This window comes from Ananas comosus, linkage group 22 (assembly GCF_001540865.1).
Source record: "Ananas comosus cultivar F153 linkage group 22, ASM154086v1, whole genome shotgun sequence".
Taxonomy (NCBI): Eukaryota; Viridiplantae; Streptophyta; class Magnoliopsida; order Poales; family Bromeliaceae; genus Ananas; species Ananas comosus.
In genome coordinates this window covers 2,226,107-2,249,826 of record NC_033642.1, presented here as the reverse complement: position 1 = coordinate 2,249,826, position 23,720 = coordinate 2,226,107, and the positions used below count along the sequence as shown (strand labels likewise).

At 36.5% G+C, this 23,720-nt stretch overlaps 2 protein-coding genes across 11 annotated transcripts in view; one reads left to right on the top strand and one right to left on the bottom strand.

The window, feature by feature from the left end:
• LOC109727422 (glycine--tRNA ligase, chloroplastic/mitochondrial 2-like) overlaps nucleotides 1–23,720 on the top strand; it is an 82,127-nt gene that overhangs the window by 37,744 nt on the left and 20,663 nt on the right. The window lies entirely within an intron of this gene.
• Nucleotides 1,454–22,478, bottom strand: LOC109727423 (glycine--tRNA ligase, chloroplastic/mitochondrial 2-like). Of its 6 annotated transcripts, none has more exons than XM_020257550.1 (17): nucleotides 22,025–22,409; nucleotides 21,604–21,693; nucleotides 21,430–21,516; nucleotides 20,545–20,619; nucleotides 20,387–20,445; nucleotides 20,142–20,235; nucleotides 19,841–20,059; nucleotides 18,960–19,054; nucleotides 18,230–18,320; nucleotides 18,050–18,154; nucleotides 17,912–17,950; nucleotides 15,634–15,723; nucleotides 12,700–12,741; nucleotides 12,526–12,627; nucleotides 3,504–3,585; nucleotides 3,334–3,419; nucleotides 1,454–1,849 (listed from the first exon to the last, which is right to left on the bottom strand). In XM_020257550.1, exons 1-17 carry the CDS (start codon nucleotides 22,142–22,144, stop codon nucleotides 1,751–1,753), a joined length of 1,575 nt encoding a protein of 524 aa, XP_020113139.1. In that variant the 5' UTR covers nucleotides 22,145–22,409; the 3' UTR covers nucleotides 1,454–1,750. The 6 variants fall into 6 exon arrangements, with proteins under 6 accessions (XP_020113139.1, XP_020113144.1, XP_020113140.1 ...); XM_020257555.1 differs by having other exon boundaries at nucleotides 21,604–21,707; nucleotides 22,025–22,386; XM_020257551.1 differs by lacking the exon at nucleotides 12,700–12,741 and having other exon boundaries at nucleotides 22,025–22,351.

Below are 23,720 nucleotides of genomic sequence, written 5' to 3'. Positions count from 1 at the left end.
TAATTTAAGTATATTTACACAAAATTATAAAATATGAAAAAAGGCGCCCCATCGTGCTTGCTCGATCGGAAGCAATAGTCACGACGGCCCCTCCCGGGTGGTGCCGTGGCCGGCCGTGAGCTGGGCATGATGTGCGGGCAGTGTCGCATGGGGGCATGGGTCAGGTGACTCGAGGACCGAGCCGGCTAAGCATGGGCTGGCTAGAACCCATCACAATCCTTAGCTACCACCAGGCCTGATTCACCTTGTTCAACTTAAACCCTGGACTGCTAGTCACGCTTATATGACACTTGAGTGATAGGGATAAAATCAATCTTGCAAATATAAATTCTGTAAGGTTATTGAATTTTTTTTTTTTTTGTTGAGGGGCTACAAGCCAAAAAAGCCCAAGGAACAAAGATGAAAAAGAAAAAGAAAAGAACGAAGAATTAAGAGGTACGTAACAATATTTATACATGTATTCCACAATTTATACAAATATTATATTATTTAAGAAGATATTACAATCTCTATACTTTTTTTGCTATATTTAGTTCTTATATTTTCGTGACCTTTACTTTTTTTAGAAAAAAATTCACACAAGAAACAATAAAAACAGCACAAATAAAACTACAGGATTCACATTAGAGATAACAATTTATGCAAATTCTTAAAAAAAGTAGGTTGTCTACCTCTTTTGTTGTTAGTTATTTTGTAACGACATGACCTACTAAAAACTAACCCAAAATACTTAAATCTAATTATTATTATTAGAATGCATAATCTTATATTTTCAATTAGAATTCATTTTTCATCCTATGTAAAACTATTGAAATGTTACAAACTCCCCTCATTTAGATCCCGACGTTCTAGTTATGTCTCCAGATTATAAACAAACATATTAGAATTATTAGGCGGCATTACACATTTTTTCTTGGGATGCTAATATGCGCCGTACAAAAAATATTTGATTTGTATACTGTATACATTTTTTATTTTTTTGGGGTAGAGGGGCAATTTGTTCAAATTTCTAGAAAAACAGATTAAATCTGTAAAATCCAAAAACATAGACCGAATTTGCAAGTTTGCAAATCCGGTGAGATTTTTATGCAAAATGGGCATCTAATAAACATAATAAACAATATATCCAAAACGACTGCGTATAGAAAATTATACTATTTTGAAAATCAACTACTAAAATCCACTTGTCCAGAACATAAAAAAAAACCCAGAGAAACATTATTCCATTCATTAAAAATAAATCTCCAACACTTATTCTGATCTTCAAATCCCTATGGTAGGTTTTTCAACAGTGCTTATAATCTCACATAGCATTGACTGAAGATCCTGGACAAGAATAAACATATCTTATGGAAAAACTGTACTCGTTTTTAATATGTAGAGTGTGCGAAAATATATATAAATTTTCACTACATTTACTGTAACGATCCGGCTCATTAACAATAAAAACTCGTTGAATCCAAACCACCGGCCCAAAATACTTAAGCCCAATTATTATTATTAGGATCCATGGTCTCTTATATGCCCAATTATAATCGCATTTCCATACGATGTGGTAAGAGTATCACATTTATATTGAAAAAGGTCCTCACCATAACCAAAGGAGCACAAAGTAACCGCGAGGGCAAGAGAATAAATAGTATACTCCGATCATACAATTAGCATCTATTGAACATTCTCTCATTACAAATGTCAAAAAAGAAAAAGAAAAAAGGAATGTGTTACGCGTTGGAGTACGCTGTTGGTTGTGTTAAAATCCAGGTAGAACTGAGAGGTCGGCGACGCCTTTCGGTAAGTCCGCAATCTTCTTAAGAAGCGCCAACCGATTATTTCTGATACTTTGGTCCTCCTGAACAGAGTGTTTTTATTTTCAGATCTTAAATGGACAATAATCTCCCTTTTTGTTACTATTGAGGAAAATAAGTACCATTGATTCTAAAACAAGCAGAATAAATTCTCCTCTATGACAACAATAGTAGGTAATATCTAGAGCTTTTCAAGAGCCTGCTTGGCCAGGCTAGAAAGCTTCTCTACAGGTGATGTTTCAGTAGAGCTGTGCAAAAAATTTTCAGCAGCTGTTCATGTTCCTGACTGCTGCAGCTTTCTTGCTGAAAACATAAGTAGATGTTTTGGAGCTTTTGCTTTCTGGGCCTACAAGCTCATTAAGCATTGTGATCCAACCTCAGGATGCAGACTAGCGAATAGTCTTGTCTATGCTTCTGTAGATGCTGATACACTTAATGTAGGATTCTAACATTCACAGCTAGATTACAAAAATAAATTGCTCATAAATCTTAGGAAATCGGAAAATGCAGAAGATTATTAGGTGATATAAGGGCAGATAGATATTATCACAGCATGCCAGTAGAAAAAAAAAAAAGGAGACTTAAGGAACATTCAGATTACAGATGATTACAGTATTATTACTTGTTAGAAATAAACTAAATACTATATATTACAGAGTTACTAGACCCAGAATAACCTACAACTAGACTGAGAATCCATCACTGTGCTATCAGTCAGACCAAGTGCCAGTAACAGTACTTTTTATTGGACTACAATAACTACAAGTATTACCCGACAGTATAAGAAAAAGATTATCATGTGCAGGTAATTAGGCCTTAAAAGTACTACATAACTATGATTACCAACACCAAAGTTCAAGGAGGCGGCCAAATGCACCCGTTTTGATATTTTAGAGAGCCCATATAACTTGAAAATGTTTTGAGTTCCCCAACTCCTATGCTGTGAAATGATGGTGGGAATTGCCACCGAAGAAGCATCAGGCTGGATGCTTCTTCGGTGGTGGTTCCCATCACTATTTTATTTATAGCACCAGAGTTGGGAAGTACCATCAATATTTTATTTTTAGCATCAGAGGATGGAAGTTCCAAGGAGCTTCCGGATCTTTTTGGGCCCTCTAAATAACAATGTGGGTGAGTTCAGTCCTCAGTTTAGTTTTTGTGCTGTTTGTCCTACCGCAACTACCACATGTAAGTTCTTCGTTGTATGGCAAACAGAGAATGTAGGATTATTGTGCTGCATCCCAACCAAATTAGTTAGAGAACAAATTGAAGATTGCTTTCTCCCTTATGTACAACAGTTGTTCCAGTAAGATGCTGTTTGAACGCTCTTTAAAGAATACATGCTTTAGATATTATTGTATTAGGTTAAAATTTCACGTATTAACCTACAACGTGCCATCTTCTACAAGAATTTACTACCTAAAATGTGCTAATTATATAAAAAAACATGTGGAGGTTTTAGTCAAATCACAGCTCAATTGAGTTATCCCCAGATAGGAACACTAGGAGAAGTTATACTGGAACTTACCGCCATAACAAAGACATTGTTGAAAAAATCTTCAAGGGGTTGTAGCAATAGCAAAGATGTTTGCGCAAAAGTTTCAATATCAACACCTATTAAGGCAGAGAACATAAAAGTTAAAAATGATAGATCGAACAATTACATATTCTCAGTTTGCCACACTACGCACTGCATACCTGGATGAATTTTTGTAGAAACTTCCAAGTAAGCACTCCATAGAGCTTGTTCTTCGTCTTTCTCAAATGCTGTCGAAGATACCTAGCCATTGACTACACAGTGAGGCGACTAGACTATATTTAACATTAGATGCACAAGCAATGATGATTCTTATCATGGAACAAACTAACCAGCAATGCACATTGTTGGGTCATCTTATTCAATTACTCATGAGAGAGCAAACACATCACTCATCGAGTTTCTTCATTATTTTTGTTTGTATTTTTTTTCGTCTCTCAATAATAGCTTTTCACGAAGGTAATAACCAAAAAAAAACTTGATCTGAGTCGCATCTATCAGATCCCGAAATTGTTTTACTTACCAATTTATTTTAGTAAAATTAGTAGTCAACTAGTTCCTACAGAGCAGCTTTTTCTTCCAAATAACTCGAAAGAGGCTAGAGGCAAAAGCATTTCACTAATAACAACATTTCATTTTTTGTATCTATTATTGATGCTTTGGCTTGACTTTGTAGATACCTGTTAGGTTAAACAATAATATAAAGGACTGGTATGTCGGACGTTGAATGAATAGATTGTTGTTATGAAACACCAAATGCTTGAAGATGTGTAGAGCAAAGGTGTGTGCGAGAGAGAGAGAGAGAGAGAGAGAGAGAGAGAGAGAGAAGTTGCTGTGCACAGGTAGGGAGAGAGACAGAGAGAAGGCGCTGTGTGCAGCAAGGTTTTAAGTGCCCGACGGCACGGGCCGTATCCACCGTGCCAACAAAATACCGGCACGATACAGGCTCCGTGCCGATGGCACAGCTCAAAACCCTCTATTCTTTAAATTAGTAAGTAATTTCTTCAATAAAGTTCAAAAGATGTGATAAAAAGACATAATAAATAGTTAGAATATTTTGTTGCTGAAGAAAATAAATATTTCATGCTATTATGCGTCGGCACAAAAGAATTTTTTTAATCAGCGCGCATCGGCACGACTTGGCACACACCGTGCGGGCAAGTTTTCGGCACGACCCCGTGCCACGGCACTTAAATCCTTGGTGTGCAGGTAGGGTGCAGGTAAGGTCGTTGGGTATTCATAAATAGATGGAGGGTGGCCAATGAATGGGAGAGAGGGAAATGGCCCCTACAATGATCCTAATGGGGTAAGGAGGGCCGGTTGTTAGCTTGTTAGCTGGCGGCAGTGCTACTATAGAGAAATTTATAAATTTCAAGAATGATTTGGTTCTAATTGCATAACCTCTTAAAAAAATGATTAATAGACGATATTTCATACAGAAATGTACACAAAATATCAATGAATTTAGGTAATACACAACAAATATAAATATATAGATGATATTTCATAGAGAAACATCATCATATAGTTAGTACTCAACAGATAATACTATTGAAAGACAAGCTTTCAGAAATTCCTTTTTTAGAAAAACCAATAATTCATAATAGAGGGTTTGCAAGAATTTTTCAGCAATTATTAACTCTCAGCTATCAATCTATTCAAACCCAGCAGAAAAGTCAAAGAACAAATTATATATCAAAAAGAGCTGGAACTAAAAAAATCAATCCATCATAGTCAATTCTAAAACCACCAGGAATCCAAATGATTTAAACTTGACTACCTAATAGTCTGATTGTCTGAAACCCAAGATAATCCGAACACAGCAGACTGAATTCCAGTGACCTAAAACCCTAGGCAACCTTGAAGTCAAAATGACCTAAACTGAAAGATCAGAAACTGTAATCATCTAATACCTAAAGCTATTGCAATCTGGAATGATGCAACCCAAAAATGTTTTCCAGCCTACATGTTGGCTAGGGTTTGGTTATATATTAGCCAGTGCATGAAGTCTTGATTTCTCTTCTGAATAGAAACTTTGTTAAGATCGTAACCTAAATCCTACCCAGCATGTCTGGAAGGCTGCATCAACTTGGTATCAGAGCCAAGTTTCCTACTCTGATACAACATGAGATTGAAGTGAACTCTTTAGATACTAAAACTTTCATGGTGTCCTTTAATTCACTAATCAAGACATTTGTTGCCTGATATCTGATTTGCCATTGTATCAGAGCCAAGTTTCCTACAGTGATACAACATGTGATTGAAATAAACTTTTTGAATACTTAAATTTTCATAATGTCCTTTAATCCACTAATCGAAATATCTGTCACCTAATATCTGATTTTACATTCTCAGTTTTCTCTGTTGCAACCAGTCCCAAACCCCAAGGAATTAGATGCAAGAAAGCTTTAGAGCAAGTTTAATGTATCGTTATGAGGTACAACCAATGTTCTAAATGGTGCGTGGCATCAGGCAGGCATGTCGCTGTTAGGGGTCTTTATGACAAATAGTGGATAGTGGGCAACATGATGGGCGCTACGTCCCCATGACAAACTTGAATTTTTAATACTATATATTACTAATTAATTTCTAATTTACTAAATCAAGTAGATAAATGTAGAATAAGGAAACACAAGGTCTAAAACAACAATAATAGAAGGTTGTAGGCTCGGTGCAATGTCTTCTTCAGCAAAGAATAAGAGGAGGTGGTAGTTAGCTCAATGCTAGGACTCAGCGCTACGGGTAGGGATGCAAACGGGGCGGATCTGCGGGCACGAGCCCCGCCCCGCCTCCCGCCCCGACTAGTAAAATCCCGCCCCGCCTCCCGACCCGAATTCGTGACGGGTTAAAAATACATCCCATAATCCGCCTCGTAACCCACCTCCCGCCGGCACCTCGAATCCGCCCCCCCAACTAATATTTTTTTATAAAATTATAATATTATTAATATTTTATAAATTATAAATTAATAATTTTTAATAATATTATATATATAATTTAACAATATTAATTATAAAAATAAAAAATATCAATCACAATTCAAAACAAAATTTAAAAATTTCAAATACATTAGAAATGAGAGTACTAATTTATTTGCATTTTGAACTTTTTTTTATAAATACATTATTTTTTAAGAATATATTTTTTAAATATAAATGATTTTCGGGGCGGATTCGGGGCGGATCATGGCGGGGCGGATTCGAGGCGGGTCAAAATTTCTCCCATTTCTTGCCCCGAATCCGTTTATTTCTCCCATTTACTGTCCCCGTCGGGACGGATCGGGGCGGGAGCTCCACCAACCCGGATCCGTTTGCATCCCTAGCTACGGGAATGTTTGTTTCATCGAAACCGAACTTTGGGTTGAAGTGGAGTTCGATGAAAACTACTTCTCCGCTGTTTGTTTTGTAGTTATGGAAATGAAGTTATTAGTTCTGCTGTTTGTTTGGTAGGAAATGTATGATGTAAAATATAATTTATATATAAATAATAAATAATTTAATAAATAAAAATAATATAATTATACTTTTATGTAATTAATTTAATTAAAACAGCTAAATTATTTTTTTATACATAAATTTGTTTGAATAAAAAAAAATGAAATAAAAAAAATAAAAAAAAGGAAAGAGAAAAAAAGAGGAAAAAATGTAAAATTTGAAAAAAATATCCCACTTCAAAAAAAAGAAAGGGAAGAAAAGATACTAAAAAAACAAAAAGAAAAAAATTTCATACCTTAATCAAGGTACCATTCCTTTTCAAAAAAAAATTTGAATAGTTTCTAAAAAAAACACAAGCCATTAGAGGCTTAATATAAGGAGGCCTCTGAATAAAAAAGGGGGAGATCCAAAAAAGAGAACCAAAAGCAGGAAGAAAAAAAAAGAACAGAAGAAAGAAAAAAAAAGGTGAGAAACAAAAAAAAGGAGAGCTTATACTCTCCTCTCTCTCTCTCTCTCTCTCACTCTCTCTCTCTCTCTCTCTCTCTCTCTCTGATAATCCGGAGAAACAAAGAGGAAGCTCCAAAAGGTTGACTATCCATACAGTAAGGATGGTCAATCATACAGAAGAAGATAATGATGATGGTAATCCAACGCTGAGGGAGATAGCTACAAGAGCTGCTCTCCTGCGCAAAGGGAAGAAGGCCCCTGAAACAAGAAGGGGCGGTTCTTCTCAAGGGATAGGAGAACACCCCAACACGGACTTACCCCAACATCCTAATACTGACTTACCTCTTGACCCGTTTAATATAGAGGAGAATGAAGAGGAACCCGCTTTTCTCCCCCGGGATCCTAAAGATCTCCTAATTGATTCAATGAGAAAGAAGCTGGAGGAAAAGGACAAGGACATATCAAATCTACATAGAAAGTTAGACGAAGTCTTGGAAATGTTCAGCAACATGCAAACGCACATGGGAGTGCAATTACGCAATCCTGAAGTTCAAGCTATACCACCGACCTTGAACTTGTCCACACCATCAACCGAAGAAAATCGGACGAATCAGTTGGCTACAACACCTCGCATCCAGAAAGATACTCACAACATGACCAGAGATGAAATATCAGAACTCATTGCTCTTCAATTAAAAAAGTCAATGGCAGGGTCAATACACAAACAGAAAGGAAGGGGGCATCCGTATCCCGTGGAATATGATGATATACTCTTCCCTTTAGGGTATGTTATCCCCAAATTCAAACAGTTTAATGGAGTGGGCAATTCGGACCAACATTTGGCACATTTCAAAGCCACGTGTGGTAACACCGGAGGCAACAGTGCATTATTGTTGCGCCAGTTCCCTCAGAGCTTGACCGGGATAGCTTTTGATTGGTATTATTCTCTCGAAGATGACTCAATCAAAACTTGGAATGAAATGAAGAATGCTTTTCGAACGAAATTCGCTACAGTTAGCGATAGAATTTCAATAGCCGACCTAGCAGCGACTAATACACCAAACCCATGAACCATATCCAAGTTCATGAACCAAATCCATACACCAAATCCATGAACCATATCCAAGTTCATGAACCAAATTCATACACCAAACCCATGAACCATATCAAAGTTCATGAACCAAATCTCATGAGCCAATACTCAAATCTCATGAACCAATACCCAAATCTCATCGTGAACTTTTTTTTTACTCTGGCACATATACCTAGAGTAAAAATTAAATATCGACTACCCCTAATACATATACTTAGGGCTAAGTCAATTGGCTTAGCACATATAACTAAGGCAAAACATCTCCAAATCGACAGAGTTCTAAGTCATATACTTAGAATTCAGTTAAGTGATATCAAGTTTATTCGAACTCTAACATATATACTAGCCCTAGCACATATACCTAAGGTCTAGTCAGCCTTTCGCTCTAGCACATATACCTAGAGTGGAAGTCAAACCATGGTCGACTAACCCTAACCCATATACTTAGGGTCTAGTCAGCCTTTTGTTCTAGCATATATACCTAGAGTCGAAGTCAAGCCATGTTCGACTAACCCTAATACATATACTTAGGGTCTAGTCAGTCTTTTGCTCTAGCACATATACCTAGAGTGGAAGTCAAACCGTGCTCGACTAGTCCTAACCCATATACTTAGGGTCCAAATATACAAATTTGGCCATTCTTCTTCTTGACCGGGACAATACTAGCGATCCAGTTAGCATATTTCTCTTCCCTTATAAAGCCTGCCTCAATGAGCTTTTTGGTTTCCACAATTATTTGCTCTTCCAGATCCACCCTCATCCTTCTAGGAGCTTGTTTGACTGGATGAGCTTGAGTGTCTATAGCTAGCTTGTGAACAGCCACTTCTGGATTAAGGCCTGGCATTTCTTTATAGCTCCACGCGAAGCAATCTTTAAATTCTGTTAGCAATGCCTTTAGCTTCTCTTATTCTTCTTCTGGAAGCAATGCACTTATATAAGTGGGTTTGGGATCTTCTTCCGTTCCCAAATTTATCTCGAGAAGTTCATCTACAGTTGCTTGTGCCCCATCTTCAAGCTCTTGAGGTGCATCTTTTGGTTCAAGAGATTTTTGTTCATCGACCAAATGTTCAGCGATATCCTCATTTGCATTGATCATATTACAGGTATAGATATCTTGATAAGCGGAACTTCTGTAATATCCTAAGCCTCTGGTATTGCTAGATTTGCCATTTGGGAGTATGGATCTTCTTTGCGGTGGATTCTACATTCGTTGGAAGAATTTGTGATTGGCCCAGGACCTCTTTGTGGGGCAACCTAACTTGTGTATCATCCTTTTTAAGCTAGCTGAAAAATAATTTGGAATTTCTATATCCTCGTATATATCATCATCATAATCCTCCGATCTAATAACATCAGTAGATTTTTGATTGTCTGATTTATAAAAAAGAATTCCTCTTTTTACTGTTCTCCTTCCTTCAACATCTTCTATCTTTGGTGGGACAAAGAAGGTTTTTAAATGGTCTACAACAGAAACCTGTCTTGCAGGAATAAGTCTGTGGCATTCTTCAGGAACCTTGAGAATTGTCAATGTATCTTCCACCAGGTCAGAGGCTTTTGCAATTATTCTATCAGCCCTGACATAAGCTGTAAAGTGATGTTCGTCTTCTGACGAGTTTTCAACTTCGAGGGTATTCCAATTGTTTGAAAGAAGCTTCATAGCCCAACATAACTCATCTTCATCGAGATCGAAGCTATCTGAGTCGCTTCCAAAATGCGGCACTGTTGATTCCCTCTTAATTTTATCTGCAAGTTTCTTCTTTTTAGAGGATTGTTCCCTCGATATGCTATGATTTTCTTCCATGTCTTCTGATTCTATAAAATATTTTGCATCTTCATATCGAATTTCGTGAACTCCAAATGGTCGAATATCGCCATCAATTCTATATTCCTCCCCATCTTTTATATATTTCAGGCACTGATGAAGGGTAGACGGAACTATGTGATATTTATGCAACCAAGGCCTTCCTAACAATGCCTTATAGGAAGTATCTGCATTGATAACATAAAATTTTGCCTCAGTTTGCAACTTTCCAAATCTTATCGGGAGGGTAATAGATCCGAGGGCCTTTTGACTGTGTTGGTTGAACCCTTGAATTACGACTTTTTCTGAGTTTAAATAGCCGACATCCATTGCCAGACTCTTTAGGGTTCTTAAAGTCATTAAGTTCACAGAAGATCCAGGGTCAATTAAAATGCGGTTCATCTTTTCTCCGTCACTTGTGCCGGTCACATATAACGGTCGATTATGATGTGTTGTCCCCATTAATAAATCCTTTTCTGTAAAGGTGATATTGGCGGTGTGGACGAGGTATAACGCCTCCTTCATGCTTGTTTCGGTGAAATATGCATGGAAGGGCTCAGGATTTTGGAGAGCATAGATCAACACTTCTCTGAGTTCTTTAGACATCATGAGGGCGTCATAAACACTCAGAAGTGCTGGTACTTTTCGTAAATGAGAGAGTACATTATACTCTATTCTTGTCAGCTTTGCTTGATTTGAAGAAGTTGGAAGTTCTTTGTTGACTAGAGCTTCTCTATTTCTCTCCTTTTGAACTGGCTCTTGCCTTTCTGGTAGCACTTTTCCATATCTTAATTTTATTTGTAGGGCATCTTTTTCATCATTCTCCGAATCAGTATTGATGTCGACTGCCCTACAAGTCTCGTTTCGAGTTTTCTTTGAGCTCTCGCCTACTTGAGAGCGGAGCATATCTATTATCGTCCTTGTCTGGGAGCTCATATTTTTCACTGCAGTAGCAACACAATCTTAATCGAGGGTTTCTTAACACCGAAAGTGTGGGGTAATTAACAACAGATTCTTGAGTCCGTTGGAAGCCATGAACCTATAATCCTGATTTCAAAATAAAACATAAACAAATTCAACCTCTACCATGAATGACCACTCACCTTAGAAACACCCTACGGCGGGGCCGGTTCGTTCGCGGCAGACAAAATTATAGTAACACAACAATAAAATTATAAAGTTAAAAAATATTAATACTTAATTAATCAATTTTTATTATATTTTAATTATACAAACTAAGTAAAAAATATTAAAACTTAACTAATCAAATTTTATCATATTTTATATATGCCAAATGAATAAAAGAATAATTAGTACCATAATTAAATATATTTAAATATAACTATCTTTACCTAGTATATTATTTTATTATTTTTTCTTCACCTCCGTTCACCGTAATTGACTTCGGCCGATGGGCCGTTTCAGGTTAACTGGAGTTTCGACCGTAACTTTTTTACGGTGAACCAAACAACGGAAGTAGTCAGTTTTTATCGAAAATCACTTCCACCCTCCCACTTTCACCCCACTTCCATGCAAACAAACGAGCCCTAGGCGTCATGAACAAAGATACAAGACACGGGACACGACACGACTCGAACATGGCAAGGGACACCGCTAAGAAAAATTAATAAAATTTTTATTGCTAGTTCATATATCTTAAGAAAAAAATTCTCTACCATACATAATTTATTATCCAAAAATAATAATATGCATTTATCAAAAAGCTAAAATATTTATCATCTTTCATTATATATGCATAAAAGAAAGTAAAATAAAAAATATATATTTCTTCTATGAGATGCGCTATGAACCCGCATCGAACGTGCGTCCATGGCGTGTCCACATCGAACACGAGTCGACACGGACACGCACTTGTCCGACACAGACATGCGAGGCTTACAGAAGTGTCTATGATACATAGGTTTAGCGATCTCTTTTCTGAGGTGTTGGAACCCATGTTTTAAAACCCATTTAGAAAACGTTACCGGCTTGGGGTTTTAAAACCCATTTAGAAACGGACTTTCCATCCTTTAGCACAAAGCGACCGTTTATTTATTGCTATATGGCGGCCGCCATGGCTGCCAGCCTCCAATCCACCATGGAGAGCTTTTATCTAGAAAGCGTGGCACCAAGACTGCAAATCTGCCATGGTGGCCTGATGGTGGCTAATGTAGAACATTGGTTACAACAACCATAAAATGATCATTAAAGAATGTATTTTCAACTAGATACTATTTTCTGTAGATTGGAAGTTTTTGCACAGGTTAGAACTAGACGGTACCATACATACCCAAGTTAGCAATTATTGAACAGAATATATTGAACAACAGGTTTTAAAAAAACAAGCACATCTAATTGATTGAAATATATTTAAAAAATAAACATAAAATTTTAAACATGTGCTTTACCTCCAAATTATTATTGATATCCTTGCCACGGATGATTCTTGTTGGCCGTGAATACACTTCAACTACTTTTGGAAACAGTTCGGTTCTGGATAAGGCTTCCATCTGCACTTGACAAAGATGATTACTAAAAGCCATTCTTTCAGTTTCAGGGTAACTAGAATAACGAAACCATACCAGTTTGATAGGCACTTTAAACTTGCACTTCACAGGAATGCTCTAGTATAGATATGATCAATGCTCTAGTATAGATATGATCACACAATCAACGAATACTCTATAATGTCATATTTATATCATTATCATGCTAAACCAACAACTATGTTTTGTCCCTATTATTGAGGAATACAACTCTACGCAAACTTAGTTAAATGCAGCTGCAAGATGTTATCTGCTCTTGGACAAATAATTACCAAGATATCAGCAGTATTGGATTAATTATCCCATACTTAGTTGAAGTTGAAGCATTCCATATTATCTCGTACTTAGTCGAAGTCTCAAGCATTCTACAGACACCAAATATGGATATTCAAATCCTTGGCATACAATTTCATTTCTATAATAGTTAATAATATTACATTTCCTTTTGCATCTACTTTTGACTAACAATTCTCCTCAGGGGATTTTAGCTCTCGCTGCATGTGTGTATTTGGTGTATGACTGTGCTGACATACACATGTACAGACACAGATACATGCACTATATACACATGCAAACATTAAAAAAAATAAATGTTAAACTAGCAATCTTTTATGAACACACCTCTTTCTAAACTATTTTACTTGAATATAATACGTTGCCTCCAGTAGATTATCCAATGGAACCTTTTATATGTCAATCCTCTGAGGTCCAAGGATTTAAATGCCGTAGCACGGGGTCGTGCCGAAAACTTGCCGATACAGTATGGCATGGTGCATGCTGTGCCATGCCGTTGTGTGTCGGTCACAAATAATACATATGTGGCGATATATAATGGCATGAAATATTTATTTTCTTTAGCAATAAAATATTTTAATTGATTATTTTATATCTTTATCAAATCTTTTGAACTTTATTGAAAAAATTACTTGCTAATTTAAAGAAAAAAGAGTTTTGAGTTGTGCCATCGTGCCAATACCTTATTGGCCCAATACGGCACATAAATACGACCAATGCTGATGGGCACTTAAATCCTTACTTAGGTCTACGGTTGTCTTAAATTGTCTATACAAATCACCGCTTGTTCTTATTTTTAAAACTCAAAGAATTGAAATAATGAATTCCTTAGAATATTCTCTCATTCTTCAAAGCAATTAAGTAATTTACAGCGGGATCAAATTTAGGCCTATCTATGGAAGATTATCTGTCAAATAAGATCCTAGCAAAACATCACAAATTTCTTTCTCAGATTGTTTCCATAAAACATCAAGTTTGTTCGCTTGCAGTTCTTCAAGTCAGCACTAACTACCCTTTGCAACTGTTGCACCTTAACATCACAGTCTGTCATCTAAAGCAACATTATACCACCATTCACATTTGCTATTCAGAAATGTATCACAGATTGTTACACAAGAAGCACTAGTGTTCATTGCATTTCCATTTCAGCTAAATTAGGTTTTCTCCACTGTAACATTGAATGCTTTGAAGTGAGTGTAGATGCTGTCCGTCCTTCTGGATGGTTCCCTCTAACTTGTCTATTTTCTAATTCTAATGCCTTGATGATATTCTCCACAACAAAGGTTCATGTCTTGCTTGACATGCCTATGGGGTTCGTGCCTTGGTTCAGTATACATGTCATTCTATTGCTTGTCCTGTGCCAAGTTCACATGCTAGTTCATGCAATGCATTTAAAAGCAGCAAATCACACACCCGAATGCACTAGCATTAGGCAGAATTATGTACCATTCCCATAGTTCGCAAGCACAACACATTAATACGTAACAATACAAGAAAACTTTCTATCCTACAACTTCAAACTTTTAATAACTTACCTTCACCTCCAGACGTCCCTTATTTGCAAATCTTTTTTCCATAACTAATCTCACTAATCTTCTTTTTAATGATCACAACGAAATAGCACATATTTAAGCATCTGTGAGTAAAAAATAGATTCATGCTTGGATTCCCCGTGCCACCCATGCCATACTATGCCAAGGATCTGCCACCATGTGGCACAGGGGCGAGCCACATAATAACGAAAACATTTCCTTTCTTATTTTTTGTATCCTTTTTGAGGATAATTTTTTTTTTTTGAGATGAAAGGGTAATAAAATGGCATGCGGATCTTGTAGATAAACTAACCTTCCGAGCAGATAGTGGGAACCATTGCATAATGAAACTAAACTGTAGCAGAAAAAAAAATAACAAATCTGAAGCTTGTTCTCAGCTTCTTTTATCATTTTGAATTAGTGAATTTATCCACAGGTAGTGTCTTTGCATAAATTTTTATCCAATTACGACTTCAATTTCTTCTTCATGAATGTTCATGAATGTTCATGAATGTACTTTTATACTATGTTAAAATAGCACTCAAGTTATTAAGATGTCTGTGATTTTTTTTTTTTTTTACTAAACTTTGTAGATATTAAAACACCTTAAGAAGATGCTTTGGACACCCAAAAAAAAAAAAAAACCTGATAAAAGAAAGCCGTGCCAATTCAAGAATTGCTGTGATAGTGGCATGGAGGCTATGTCGTGCCCTACCATGCCATTGGCACAGCGGCACGCCCTATGCCACTGCCACAACAATCCTCGGTCATTCACGTAAATCTAGGATCACTTTGTTCCCTAAAGTATGAATATGTTACATGTAAGTTTGCCCTCATAACAAAATTCTATTGGTTAGGAAAAGCAATGGTTATCTGAAAAAGTAAATCAACAAATATAGGACAAAGCAGCTTCAAACAGAAAATGTTAAATGTACATTAAAATCAACATAAAAAAGGAGGAAATATCACATAACACTATTCATTGCAGGTCATTAACAAGTTGCAGTTTTCTCTTGATTCTGAAAATTGTATGATTTTCAAATATTCAACTGTCTCTACCTAAAAGAAGCAACATCTTCTAAATCATGTCCATATATGAGGCAACCAAAATGAATTACTAAAACAGTTGCAACAGGTAACTTACTTCAACAGCTGATTGTGATGCAAGATACGGATAATTTGCACGCTCTAGAAGAACGGAGCGGACTATTTCAGAATTAATACCCTTGTCCACCTAACAACAAGAAAAAGCGTTATAAGAAATAAAAACCCACCAATTATAATAGAATAAACTATGACAGTGAAAAAGGATCATCAACTAGATTGTCAGTACGATAAGAGACATATATTACTGCTAAATTATCTATTTACACAAGGATTTAAAATGCCCATCGCCACAACCCATACCCACCATGCCATACCATCCCGAAAAAATTTCAACACAATACAACCTCTACATCGATACCACAGCTCAAAAACCCTCTTTTTAAAAAAAAAACATTAGCAAGTATTTACATCAATAAAGCACAAAAAATTCGATAAAGATATATAATAAGCAACTAAAATTTATTCGTGTGAAAGTAATATATATCCCATGCCATAGTGTCTCAGCATGCAATCATTTTTGTTAATGGCACACATCAGCACAATATGCCATGCGTTAACACACATCGGCTTGGCACGTCATGGCTTGCTCCATACCGTACCGTGTCGGCAGATGCTCAACACAACCCTATGCCATGACACTTAAATTCTTGTATTTACACGTATATCATTGTAGAATATGAATTTCATATATTTTCCTCCAAAACTGAAATCTCTTACATATGTAACACTAGTGGCTAGTAGTAACAAAAATACCAAGGATTGTCGTGGCACGGGGGCGTGTCGTTGCTTGCCTGGCATGGTACGGCACAGACATGCTTCCGTGCCGACATGTCGCACGCTTGCATACCGATGGATACGTATGGCCTCCTAATAGCACACTTTGGCACGGGCTTATCAAATAATTATGAATATTAACTATGTATAGTTTACTATACTCACCAATTAACATACCGATAAACTTTTTTATATGTACAGCACAACTATACTTTATAGAGAATAAAAATTAAAATATAATAATAAAATTCACTAGTACAATAATTATATAAATTTGCACTTTACAAAGAGATGACTGCTTAATTCCACATAGCTCGTCGCGGTGGATCATAAAAATTTGTTAGATCTATGCATAAAACTCTAACAATAAATTATATGCAAATAAATTAAATAAATTTAAATATCAATTGATTTAATATAGCTTTTAATTTTATCAATATTTTCAATCTTCCAACTCCAAAATTAGAATTTTATGTTAGTTGTGTCCCGAAATTTGATTATCGAGTTTGATTTTGTGCCCTGACGCACTGAAAGCTTCACGGTGCGACAAATTTGGAAGATACCCTCCTTTCAAACTCATCTTCTAATCCCTCTATGAATTGGATAACTTACCAATTTATAAGCGTATTTTAGTAAGAAACTGCATTTTCTATAAAATTCGGACTCACAGAGGTATACACATAAATAGATGACTTTGTAGGGATATGTTTGTAAAACCCCATTATGAAAATGAAAACATCAATGATTAGTACGCACTAGTTAGAGCAACTTCACATGGTAGGACCTATGTGGGAGGAGCTTTTAATGGTTTGGATTCAAGAGTTTCACATGCATGCAAGGTGCATGGCAGCCACCTAAGGTTGAGATTATTCTCTGCGAGAGGTCGAACAGCAAAGAAGCTGCTTCCAGCACCAGATTTCCTAAATTATTTACGCAGTATCCTCCATGCTCCATGATCCATATCTCCTTTAAGCATCATCGTGCATCTAAAGTTCTAAACGGCTAGTTTGCGACCAAGGAAAATTGAATTCCTCAAAGCTGTGATCCCTAAGGTAGATAGCGCCATGCAGCCATCCTTAGTTTGACAAACCAGCAATATACTGTTACAGGCTTCAAAATTCAGTTGATATGTGTCCAATATATAAGTAAACTTCCAATGTTGACCTATCAAGAAATTTAGGATGGGAAAAATAGTTGCGGACTACCCTACATAAGCTCGTTAAGCATCTTCATGAACCCATTAAGTTGCTTTCCCTAAAATCCATTAACTAGGTGTGTATCTGACAAGTTTTGGTATCTGAGCAAATCTTAGAGTACAGGCAATTATCAATATCTTTTGAAACTCCTGTATACATACTAACAATCAATTTTCGGGGAAGGCTATAAGGTGGAATATTCTTTGAAAAAAAATCCAAGTTTATCTTGAATGAATATCTGACTATGATCATAAGTTAAAAAGTATTAAGGTAGACCAAATTTAAGGAGGAGAAAGAGAAAAATGCTTGTGTGTAAGCAATTCATACTAACAAGATGGTACATACCAAAAGTTGTTCTAATCTCCTTGTAACAAATTGTAGTACCTAAGTCAAGGAGAGGGAAAAAAAAAAAAGGCTGTAAACAAACATATCACAAAATATAGAAGTAGAAAATATCAACATGCGCATGCTAAACGAACTCACTTCATTTATGATATTGGCATCAACTTCTATAGGTTGTACATCTACCACTAATGTCAATGCACTTCTTAGGTCCAAATTCTTTTTGTTCTCTGTTAGTATTTGGACCTGAAATACAAGATTAACAAGGCAATTCTAGATCAACAAAAAAGGACTATGATTTAATTGTTAATTGGAACTTACAAGTCCATATGAGATTCTTCGCAGGCCAAAAGGGTCATTTGTCGAGCTTGGTTGACACCCAGCTCCAAATAAACCAACAAGACTATCCAATCTGATGAGCGAGAAATAACACCAAATTGTTATTAAGATGGAAGAATAACTAAAATATAAACGAAGAATAGAATTTCACAATAAGAAGTGTAGAGTGAAACTACTATTTTTTTGATAGAACCACTGGTAACATGCTAGAAGGAGAATTTGAAGAGTGCATATTGGAGATAGAAGTCATAAAATGCATAAGCGGTTAGAGACGAGAGAGTGCACAGTGGAAAACAACTTATGGTTTAGACAGGGGCAATACTCTTCATAGACCATGCTTATGGGTTATTGTCTGGATTAAATGTTGGACATAGCTAAGGAGAAGAGGATGGATTGCGCTTTACATCACTTGAAGAAGTAAATTGTGAACAGTATTTTTGTACCACAATTCAATAAAGCAGGCACATATAAATGCAGGTACGCACTGCAGTAAAGGTTATTTGAAAAAGAAAAAAAACGAAACCTATGTAGAGAAAAGAACTGCATGAAGAATCATCAGAAAATCAGAACCATAAAAAGAAACAAATACTCGACGCCTCAACGGCTAACAAATGTATCTCAGACACAAATACAGAAACTATGAAAAATTTAATGTCTAACTAGATATCGATTAACCAACTAATAAGAACTAAGAAATCAAGTGTGAACTTACCTGTCAGCAACAGCCAAAACTATCCCAGCATCAGATTTTGGAAGGATATCTCCGGAAAATCTTGGGAGCATAATCTCAAATAGGGCCTCTGCAATCTTCAACAGTTCAGCATAGTCAGCAAAAGTGGCACTAGACACAACATACAACTCCTTTTCAACCACTTAGCGAAATTTTAAAAAAATATTTAACCAAATAATATAGAGAAAGTTGTAGACAGCAACATCACAGAGAGCCAGGCATCATAGGCAAAGCAAGGACACCATAGAATCTTTGCGATGTATAACAAATTTAAATATTGAAATTGAAATGAGTTATCTGAACTAACTATATCCAGAAAATTGAAAGCAAGGATTTAAATGCCGTGGCACAAGGTTGTGCTGAAAATTTGTTGGCACGGTACGTATTGTGCGGTACTGATAGATGCCAGTCACAAAAAATACATGTGTGCCGACACACAATGGCAAAAAATATTTATTTTTTTGGCACTAATTTGTTCTAATTGCTTATTATATATTCTTATCAATTTTTTTGCACTTTATTAAGATAACTACTTGCAAATTTCAAAGAAAAGAGCATTTTGAGTCGTGCTATATCAGCACGGGGGTCATATGGTGGCAATATTTTGTTGGCACGGTACAGCATAGTGGGCACGGCCCCTGCCAATGGATACTTAAATCTTGCTAAAAACTATCAGAGAAGAAATATTATTTGCTTCCCAGATGATAAGCCGAGTTCGTCTCAAGTAAATTAATATCTAGGAGTATCTAAGAAACTGCAAGTGCTTTCTGCACGAGTATGTATTAATCAGAAATAAGCATGGTCCTTCTAGACAAGAAAATATTAGATTGTAAGAGATCCTTGCAGAAAATTTATTCGCGAACCTGCTCAGGGTAACCATCCTTTAAAGCATAGTGGCGAGCCATAATTCCAGCAAGGGAAGTAAATTCTGTGACAATAGAAGTCGCAAGATCTGACATAGCAATTGCAGCAGCATCTTTGATAACTGGGATCATCCTTTCATCTATTCCAAGAGCAAGTCCTAGTTTAGCAACTATCTTCTGTACACGTTCCATCTTGTCTAGCATTGTCCCAAGCTTCTCCTGTTTAATTTTGGCCATCAGTTATTTCAAAATCAAGCAGAAGCATTACTCATACACAATTCAGTAGCACTTTGCAACTTACATGAAAAAGAATCCCATTCAGCTGACTTCGAAACTCAGAAAACTTCTTTTGAGTATCCATTTTATAGAAAAATTTTGCATCTTCGTACCGTGCTCTGATGATTAACATGAAAAATAGTATAACGGATACTTAATTTGGAAAAGAATAATCAAAGAAAAAAAAAAGAAAAGCAAGAGTAAAAGCTCTGCAGGATCTAGATATAAATCTTGCAAGAGTTTACAAAATTGGTATCAACAAAGCCTGACCTGAGTACAGCTTCGTTCCCTTTACGAACTACTTCTTCCTTGATCACACCATTGGCAACCTAGAGGAGATCATGCAATAACAGGAGTAAAATGTGTCTTAATTATGGAAGTCAGAAATCTGATTTCTACTAGGTATGGAAACCAATAAGAAATCTCACAGCAATAAAGAAGGGCAGTAGATTGCCAGTAGATGTAGATCTCAGAGGAATGTATCTCTGGTGCTTTTGCATAACCTGCACAAAATAATCATTCATCATTTTCAGATATAAAATCAATGTTCTCGGGAAAACTCTTTCCTGACTGCATTAAGAGAATATAAGATGGAATTACTAATTGCAATTAATAATAACTTGCATGGCACACGACATGCACCTATGCCACGAATAGTCTGATGTAGCGGCTAGTCTGATATAGCAGCATTATAAGGAAAGAGGAAATAACTTAAGTATACCGATACAATCTGTACAAATGAACTTCAATTGTTGAACATAACAAAAACAGTGATGCAAAAAAAAACATCCACGAAAATTTCAAAATCGATACTTCCCTAATGGAGACTTGTATGTTTTTTGATCTTTGCATTGTTCTAGGATTGGCATATTTTCACAAGAGAACTACAAAATGTCACATATAACAGTCGAACCTAGGGTTGTGCATGCTCCATTTGTTCCTCTATTTTACTTGCGTCAGATAGGTGAAATAACTTATACCATACAGGGAACAAAAATCTCAACCATTCAAATGTATTAGTATCATTGATCAAGTGAAAGCACAAAACTGGAATTACTGGAGTTTACAAATTTCAAGCTTCAATAAACAATAAGAAGGAAACATAAACACAGATTTTGTGTAGGGGTTGATTAATTTGTCAAGAAAATCATGGAAAAAGATTGGCCAGAATATACCCATCATTTAAAATCTATCTCATCTTCATTTTAATATTCTTTGCATGTGGAGATATCCTACTTTATACTACATGCGGAATTGCATTAGAAAAAAAGGGGAGACAATTGCAGAACTAGCATAAGACTAAACAAACATACCGTTGTTAATATATCTTCTGGGAGCTCTAAGAAGGAAGCATCAAATTGTCCAAGTATTGGAAGAGGCGCTTCTACAAGATTTACAACCTACAGTTGATGTTTGCACGAATCTTAGATCTTAGTTGATGATACAAATAAATGAAGATGAGGGGTCGAATAGTAAAGAACACTTACCTCCAGCAATAAGCTACCCGGTGAAGTAAGATGACCGCCAACACTTCTAGCCAGTAAATTGGAGTCACGTAATATTTTTGCCTTGCGCTCCTGTAATTAAAAAGCTTAAGAAGCACAAAGTACAGTTTTAAAACTAAGAGTTAAGAATAATATCAGAGTTCAATTTTTGTTCTCTCCTTGAATTATAAGTTTTTATGAGAATATTCTTCACATCAGTGCTTGCAAGTTGTAACTAATAAATCTCAGTTGCGAAAGCCCACATGAGAGATTCTTAGGACACCACAACAATCTTCAGAAGATAGATTCATGAAGCATGCAGATAAGATCATCGAAAATAAATTGAAAATTGCAGATGCCTGCATGAACTTACAAATTACAAGTTCATGACAGCTTAATCAGGAAAATAGTTTTCAATACATACCTGCATGTCAATCAAGATTCCTGCCTTTTTTACGGCGTCCAGATATGATTCTGCAGTTTCCATCTGATGAATGTACCAGTTATTAGTTCTTAATTTAACGAGCTTCCACGACCATAACATTGTCAACGAAAGGAAAAGAAAAGAAGGTGACAAGTTCAGACCTAATGAATAAGGAAAAAGAAAAAGAAAAGGTTCAAAGGCGGGGCGGATACTACGTGCTGACTAAATGTTAGTTCTTAGTCTAAGAAGTTAACTGGAAAATTAGTTAAAGCTGACGTAAGCATTTCCATTAAAATATCAAAACCCGGTGCCAAGTTTTGGTGTGTCATTATCCCCCTAAAATAATTAATACGATGTTACCCACTAAAACTGTGTCAAATAATCTGACAGTAAAAGCAGATAAGGGTGGTTACATGACTTATATGGCTAGAAATAACTCCAAAGAGTCCTACCGACAACTATTAAAAAGATAGTTGCATGATATCTTTTGTTTGAACGGTTTATATTCACCATCTAGTAAAAACAATTACAGCTTCATGTTTTAGTAACTCAACAATTATGTAGGACAATACAAAATGATATGAAAATTTAATTTCTTTGAATATCTACTTAATCAGATAGAAGTGATTGAGCAATGCCTTCGGTAATATGGCTAATGGAACCAGGTTGATCTACATCTCTCTGGAGTAGGAGCATTTAATACAAATTTACCACAATATGGACAACAATTACATGATTTGCTCTTAAAGAAAACAAAAATGTTGCAGATGTAGCCACCGCGCTGCACTGTGCTGCCATTGTGCTGCACTGTGTAATCGTTTCACCGCACCATGCCAGCATGCTTCCAGTCAGAATCAGCATTCTTCAGTCAGCACGCTAGGGTTCCGAATAAGAGAAGAGTCTAAGAAGAAAGGGATGAAGAGAGAGGGTTCTCAGGGTCCAGGTTTTCGGTCTACCAAAACCTGCTTGAAACAAGCTCCATTGAACTTGCGTCAGACGGAGTGGGTTTTGGTCGGATTTTGATTGACCAAGGCCCAAAATCAGAAAGCTTTTTCTTATTCCCCTTTCTCCTTCTAGCTTTCACCCTAAAATAAATTCTAGCACCAACTGACGACACTCAATAGAAGCCATCGGCATTGTGAACGCCACAATCAAATCTGTGGAATCGCCGGCACCATTGGGAAAGTTCATGGCTGTGAATCGAAGACCTAATTCCAGTGGAATAGCATTGTTACACAGTCGATGTTGTTGAATTTCAAGCGCTTGGAGACATCATGCAAGCTTTGGCATGGTATGCACCATACAGCACCAAGGCTGGACCAGCATGGCCCATGCAAGTGGCACACAGTCCTTGCTTTATAAAATTAAATAAATAAATAAGTGGAGCTCCAATAGTTCTACTAGCCAACTTTCTTAGAAACAAGCCGTTGTCCAAGTTTACCATCAATATCTGGATGGTTGGCAGCAAGGATTTAAGTGTCATGGGACGGGACAGTGAAAAACTTGCCGGTACGATTCGGCACAGTGCGTGTCGGGCCGTGCCAATGCGTGCCAGACTGCCGGTCATAAAAATACATTTTCAATGGCAGTTGCACTGAGGCCTGGGTTGTTGAGGGATGGGTCAGTGCGATGGAGAAGTTATTTGAGGACCTGTTCATTCCTGAGTGGGAGCAGGTATCTTTGGGAGTCTATTGCT